Here is a 7,220-nt window from a genome sequence, read left to right as displayed (position 1 = left end):
TCCTAGATAGTACACAGGACATGCCAGAGGGAAACTCCAAGGGCCTACCCTGGAGGACTGGCCAGGGCAGCTGGAGGGCCGGACCGTGGAAGTGCCTATGCCTTGGACCCTTGCTCTGTCTCTAAGATCCCTGTGGCCTGGGCCCCACTGTTGAAATGGACCCTCTCTTCTTTAAAGTCCCCCTGAGTGGCCTCTGAGGTTTATAAGTTATCTTCAATGAGGAATGATGGCCAATTGTGAGGACAGAGCCCAGCCCACTGTGGGGATCCTCCCTGGGCACGGCAAGGTCCACTCCCCTCCTGCAGGGCCCCAAGCTTCTCCACGAAGCTCCAAGCTCTTGGCCTCCTGGACTCAGTATGGCGGACAACCTTCCCCATCCCGGGGGGCTGGCTGAGCCGCCTGCCAGACAAGGTGCCTCTTCAGAGGGCCCCAGCTTCATTTCCAAAGGGGAACAGGTCGACAAGGATCCTCCCACAGCCCCTTCTACGAGAACATGGCCTTGAGAACACTCTTCTGAGACCTGCCTTGCCTGGTGGAGAGGAGGGAAAAGGACCAGCAGGGGCGGAATGGGACAGAGATAGGAAGGGGCGGGGAAGGCGGACGGAGGGCAGCCCTCGCCGGCCCGGTGCCCAGAAAGATGGGAGAAGGGGGCGGGGGCGGAGAGGGCAGGGCTATGTTGGTGGCACCTGTTTTGGGTCTTCTGCAGAGCTGGCCCTCCCTGGGTTTCAAGAGCTGCTCGGATCACATGGAGGGGCTAGGGGTGGGCAGGGGAGTCTGGACAAACTGGCACATACACGACAGATGTTTGCTCAGAAAAATACAGTAAAATCGTCATGCAAAGAAAACAGAGGTCTGCTTGCTCACACCCCTGGCCTCTCGGCCTGCCTGCTGTTCTCGGGGTGGTGGGTATAGGGTGGGGTGAGGGCAGGTTTGTGGCTGGGGGAGCTCTGCTCTTCACATCCAGGCTGGCCAGTCCCCTCTTCTCCCCCAGGAGAACGGTCTTTTTTTTTTTTTTTTTTTTGCAAATGTCACCCCTGAGTGAGCCCTGGGCTCGGCCCACCCCAAAAGTCGATGTGATAGAGGCGTTCAGTCAAGTCTCCCCACCCCAGTCCTTCCCTGTACCCCACCCCCAAGGATAGCCCTAGCTTTCCTGGTCAGAGCCCTCACAGGTGGACTGAGACGCCACCCCCATTCCCGCCTGCCCCTCACTCCACAGTTGCGCGTTCCCATCTCAAGAAGCCCAGAAGAGTGGCAGGAGTGAGGGGTCTCTGGAAGGGTTGGAGTAGAGCCAGGAAGGTTCCAAAGGGCAACACAGGCAGAGAGCAGAACTGCCTAGAACAGCTGTCCCCGTGGCCCACAGGCCCACTGCCTACTCAAAGGCAAAGACAATGCCTTAGCCTAGTCTTAGGACTCCAGAATAACCTCCAGAGCTTGTCCCTGGAAGCTCCTGGCTCTTAAGAGAGCTGCCGCCTGGCCAGGCCTCCTTCACCACCCTCTGCTGCCAACCACACTGAGAGAACTCCAGAGCCCAACGGTTGGTCAGTTGGTCGCTCTGGGCACCAACTGCCAGGCACTGGGTTGCCGTGGCAACAAACTGGCTAGGGAAGAGGAGGGGCCAGGAACCTGGCCCGCTCTCTGACCAGGGCAGTAGGGGGGCACCTCACTGTTTGTGCTTTGATTGGTGTTGGGAGTGGGTCAGAAAGAGGACTGTGGCCATCTCCATGGAAACACGAGAGCCCCTCTAGCCAAGGGGTGAGACAGGGTGGGGTGGGGCAGATGCCCTCCTGGGCAGGCCAAGATGCTGCACACAGCAGGGGCCAAGCAAGTGTGAGCGCAGGATGCAGGGAGGACTCCCTACATTCCATATCATCTCCACACCAGCCCCAGGCCTTGACATTCACTTTTGCCTCTCTGTCGTGGGTAGGGGACCCGGAGACCCAGAGAAACTAGGGGCTGTGGCTTGGGGGCCTGCACCTGAGATACCAGTGGGGAGCAGGTCTACCCACCACCCCACCCCCAGGCAGCTCCCCGGGGCTACTTGGAAGACACTTGAAGGGGGTTGGTGGCACCCTTGCCTCTGCTACTCTCTGGTCAGCAGGACATTCCTCACTCCTGACCACCCAGGGCTAGGGACCATAGCCTTTCACCTTGTGGGTGCCCATGGACTTGCTAGAGAAGAGAAGCACCTGCCTACCTCAGTCCCTAGACCCCTGAGACCACAGCTTTGGAAGGGGTAGTGGACGGAGGGGGTGGGGCCCAGAGGAGCAGCTGGAGGCGGGGCCAGCGCTGGGCCAGGAAGCTGGGAGACAGAGCTGTAACCTGTTGGGTGATACCCCCGGGGGCTTCTTTTCCTCCTCCTGGGCCATCCATAAAGTGGGAGGAGAGGATTGCCCAATGTCCACATGTTGCCAGATCGCCAAGGGAAATGTCCCCCAGCTTGGAGGATACCCTCTCTGAACAAGAGGGCTCTCTATGGTTTGCTTCTATTCCAGTGAGTCCCAGGCCCCACACCCTCTCTGGCCTCTTTCCCCAGCCCAGTGAGTCCCTTGGGCAGCACAGTAGAAGACAAACTGGTTTCGGTAGCAGGTTGTAAACTTTAAGGAAAATGTTCGTTTTCCTGTCCGTTATTGTTGGGTGTTGGTTGCTTCACAGTCAGGTGGTGGTCAAGTGTGTGTGTGTGGGTGTGTGTGTGCGGGTGTGCATGTACGTCCACTCCTAGGCCCGGGCCCCTTGGGCCCGGACCCCTTGGCCTGTCCCCCGCCTCCCGGCCACCCTTGGCGGGGCCCGGTCCCCCCTCCCCCAAGGGCCCCTGCCCCTCCCCCTCACCTCACCGGTGGGGGAGGAGAGGGTCACAGCTTCTGCTGGGCTGAGACCCCCTTCCAGTAATCAAGGATGTCATGCAGGTCCTCATCCTTGGCGAACTGGACCTTCTTGCGCAGGGCGTGGCCGGCAGCCATGTACACCTCCTCGCGGTGGTGCTTCTTGTAGGGCCGGAAGCGCTCCCAGATCTTATGTGTGCTCTCAGACGAGTACTCAGGGCTGGAGGAATACCCTGAGTAGTAATGTCTTGGGGAGAGCTGCGAATAGGCGGAGTCGCGCTTGGAACGGGTCAGTGGCTTGAGGAAGGACACGCGCTGGCTCAGGCTGTCGGTGCCCTCCTCATAGTAGAGAGCAGGGAAGCTGTGCCGGTGTTCGCTGCAGTGGTAGGCCGGCTTCACCTCCAGGTGGTGAATGCCACCACCACCACCACCACCACCAACACTACCACCACCACCACCACCACTGCTACCACTGCTGCTTGTGGGCACCAGTGGAAGCCGGTCCAGCGGGCTGTTGAGGGGGCTGCCTTTCTCTATGTACTTGGAGTCGCCCTTGGCCAGCCCGGTGGGGGTTGGATGGTCTGGCACGTCCAGGCTGAAGACCTTGGCGCTCTTGATGGAACCACTGGATGACACACTGCAGGTCTTGCGGGTTACCGCAGCATCCGCGCTCAGCTGGCGCTGTAGCGGGTGGTGGGAACTCTCCTTGAAGGGGGGTGACAGGAAGCTGGGCAGCTCTAGCGCCCCAGGGGTGGCAGCTGAGGAGGCGGCAGTAGCTGCAGGGAGGGACTGGCACTCGAAGGCCAGCTCAGAGTCCCCGCCCCCACTGCCACCCCCTAGGAAAGAGGCCGAGTCTAGCTTGAGGGCATCGATACAGTTGTTAATGATCTGGTTGACCTTGTCCACTTCCTTGGCAATGGTGGAGATCTCTGCAGCCGAGCCCTGGCCGTTTTCGATGTCTGGGAGCTCTTCCTCGGGCCGGGCCAGGCCGTCCCCTGCAGCACCTGTGCGCACCTCGATATAGTTGCCTTTGGTAGCAACCTTGGGCGTGTCTAGCCCCGCCTCCAGCCCCTTGGAGGCCGGCAGCTTCTCCCCGATTATGGAGGGAATCGAGGACATGCGGGCCACAGGCAGTACAGGAGGCTCGACCAACTTCTGGGCGGCGTGCACCATGGAACCGGCATCCACATCGGCACCATAGCGCATCTCCAAGATAGTCTTCTTGACATTGACGGACTTCTGCTTCTCCTCTTGCATGCGCCGCTTGCGCAGGCAGTAGTAGACGGCCCCCAGCACAATGACCATGCCAAACAGGCAGCCCAGGATGGTCATGATGTAGTGCGTGGTGGTGGAGGTGCTGGGGGCCAGGTCCCCGGGCACAGGGTCCCTCGTGGTGAAGGTCAGGCAGGTGTGGTTGAAGCGGCGGCTGTTACGTAGCGAGGTGACACAGAAGGTGTACTCGGTGTGCGCCCGCAGCTTGTCCAGCGTCACGATCTCCTTCTTGTTCTTGAGTGTCATGACGTCGGAGAAGTAGCTGTTGTTGTACTGGACCAGCACGTACATCTTGCTGTAAGGGTGCGGAATGATGACAACCAGGGTGGCTGAGGTGAAGGTGACCTGGTGCAGCTTGATGGCAGGTCCCGCAGACGCATCTGTGGTAGATGAGGCCGGCGGCTCCACCGAGAGGATCTCGTCAGGATTGAAGCCTGAGTTCTCGTCAGGCTCCCTCTGGGCATCCGTGGAGTAGGGTGTAGGGTGACTCACGGGCCGGGCAGGCATCGAGCCATTGCGGCACTTGGCCTGCAGGACGGTGATGGCGTTGAGGCTATGGTAAGGTCGGGGCACAAGCAATGGGTAACCAGCGAACTCCCTCGGTGACTCACACTGCAGGCGGTCGTAGTTCTTGGTGACGTTGTTGAAGACCACGAGCCAGGCGAGGAAGCCGAAGAGGTCACACTCACAGTTGAAGGGGTTGCCGGCCAGCTCGCACACCATGAGGCTGGCGAGGCTGGCAAAGGTGGAGCCATCAAGACGGCTGAGGCGGTTGGAGGACAGGTCGATGCTGATGAGGCTGGGGCACTCTGAGAAGGCGGTGGGCGTCACCACCTCGATGAGGTTGTGCTGGACAAAGAGGAACTGCAGGCGGCTCATGCCACGCAGCATGCCCTCCGTCAGGTTGCTGAGCCGGTTGTAGCCCAGTTGAAGGACCTGCAGGCTCGTCTGGCCCAGGAAGGCACCGTCCTCGATGTAGGAGATCTCGTTCTTGGTGAGGTTGAGGTCCGTTAGGTTCCCGAAGCGATTGAGCGAGGAGTAGAGGACAGCCTTGAGCTTGTTCTCATTGAGCCGCAGGTCGTGCACAGTGCTGTTGATGTGCTGGGGGATGGTCTCATAGGGTGGCTGGTTCTGGCTGCAGATGGCCAGCCACACGTAGCCCTTGTCTCCCTCAATGAGCCAGCAGTCAGCATACACAGCGCCCGGCTGGCACACACACAGCAGCGCGGCCGCGCACAGCCCCAGGCGCAGCATGGCCCAGGCTTCGACCCCTTGTGGACCCAGCTGGGGTGAAGGGCCAAAGAACGGAGGGACCTAGCAGCCAGAGGATGGGGCCGGTAGCACAGTCCTCCCTGGAGCCATCACCATCTTGGGGGGTGACCTCCAGCACGGGGGGGCCCTGGGCAGGATGGATACAGCTGGCGCCTGCTGTTCTGAAGGGCTACAAGCAGGCACTAGGCGTTGCTGCGGCTCTAGGTTCCTGCCGGAAGTGCAGGTTCCCAGGCTTTGACTTCTTGCTCTTCTCCCTCCTTCCCCTCGGGTTCCAGGATCAGAGCTTCAAGCAGTTCCCAGGAGCGCAACACGGCGGGACGGTGAGCGAGCTGGAGACAGGAAGGAAGAAGCCCATCTGCCACCTAGTTCCTGAAAGGTGGTATCAAGAGAAGTGAGAGATCAGTGTGAGGGCCCCGACTCACCCCTTCAGATCCAGTGTAGGCCCCCCCACCCCTCTTTTACGCCCCTTTGGAACCAGGGACTCTGCACCAGCAAGCACCCCAGGGCCCCTGCTTCCTTAAAGCAAGGGAGGGCTGGGGTGGCAAGGCAGGAAAGAGAGAACCAGGGAAGAGTTACAGTGGGGGCGGGGGTAGTCTGAGCACCAAGACAGAGAAGGAAACCCAGCAAGGAATGGGTGGGCACAAGTGCGTGGACACCCTCCAGGGCACACCCGGCACACTGTGTCCACAGGCCACTGCCGGCCTGCACAAAGCTCACAAAACCAAAAAAAGCTCCATGGGATGCACATGGGAGGGACACACACACACACACACACGCACACACCCCTAACATCTGTGTACATGACAGACATGTCCACACATCCAAGTGGGCACCCCCAAATCCGGATGAGAACTAAGAAGCCCGGCAAAATGCCTCATTCTCCATGCCCAAAGATAAATAATTCATTTGTTGTGTAACTGCTCTTGTTCCAAAAATAATTCCCTTGTCTCAGCTTCCATGGGGGAGGGGAGCAAAACAGGCTGGCAGTGGGCCTCCCTTGTGGTGGAGCACAAGGGCCAGGGTCTCTGCAGAAGGAGGGCTGGTCCTATGGGCATAACTAAGCTCAAAGAGAAGGGCCAGGAGTTAGGGACTCTAGACAAATTCCCTAGTAGAGTTCTCCCAAGGACAGCGTGCTGCCCAAAGGAGGCTCAGGACTTGGGACCAACATGGTTAAATCCTTATATCCTCTTCCAGAGTCAGAGGCTCAGAGAAGGACAGGGCTTTGCCCCAAGTAACACAGCAAAGCCTGGGCCAGGATCAAGGTTCCTGAGACACTCAGAGTCCCCCCCATGGAGTCAGGAATCAGGAGGCCCTTCCTGCACAGCCTGACTAGCTGGGTAAATCATGGTGTCTCTTAGCTACTTCACTTCTGTGCAGAGTGGGGGAATCCAGCCCTTTCCTGGGCCATTTGATGGGAAGTAGCAAGGTGACTTGGCTGCTCACCCTGAGACACAGAGGACAGGACAGCAGCAGGGGGCCACAGCCCACAGCCCATCTGATTCATCCTTCACTTTCCCACGAGGAAACCAGGCCCCAAAGTTTGCCCTGGGGAGATTTGGCTGGGTCCCCTACAAGCTGCATACTGCCAGTCCTGGCTCAGGCTCACACCCTGTGCTCCAGGCTCCAGAAACCATAAGGGCCCTAGACAGTTGTGTTCCGACAAGGACACAAGATGGTCAGAGAAATCCACATTTGTCCAAAGAAAGCCGGAACAGTGTCCACAAGTGCCACCTCCACCCCTGCCCCTCCCCTGGGGGAAGACTCCAGGAAAGAGCACTTTGAAAAAAAAAATGTCTAGACTGTGTTAAAGGGAAGCCAATTTAAAGCTGTGAGCGGCAGAGGAGAAGAGGGAGGGAG

The 7,220-nt window shown here is 59.3% G+C and overlaps 1 protein-coding gene and 1 long non-coding RNA gene across 2 annotated transcripts; one reads left to right on the top strand and one right to left on the bottom strand.

The window, feature by feature from the left end:
- The first annotated feature begins 1,483 nt into the window (after positions 1-1,483).
- LOC131896281 (uncharacterized) lies at positions 1,484-6,280 on the top strand. Its single transcript, XR_009375426.1, has 2 exons — positions 1,484-1,762; positions 5,645-6,280. It is a non-coding gene; the product is annotated as an uncharacterized LOC131896281 (long non-coding RNA).
- Elfn2 (extracellular leucine rich repeat and fibronectin type III domain containing 2) lies at positions 2,850-5,345 on the bottom strand. The gene has a single exon (XM_059246849.1). The coding sequence runs from the start codon at positions 5,343-5,345 to the stop codon at positions 2,850-2,852; it is 2,496 nt and encodes an 831-aa protein (XP_059102832.1).
- Positions 6,281-7,220: the final 940 nt, after the last annotated feature.

This window comes from Peromyscus eremicus, chromosome 20, assembly GCF_949786415.1.
Source record: "Peromyscus eremicus chromosome 20, PerEre_H2_v1, whole genome shotgun sequence".
Classification (NCBI taxonomy): Eukaryota; Metazoa; Chordata; class Mammalia; order Rodentia; family Cricetidae; genus Peromyscus; species Peromyscus eremicus.
The sequence above is the reverse complement of the archived record's forward strand: the minus strand, read 5'-3'. Positions and strand labels throughout refer to the sequence as shown.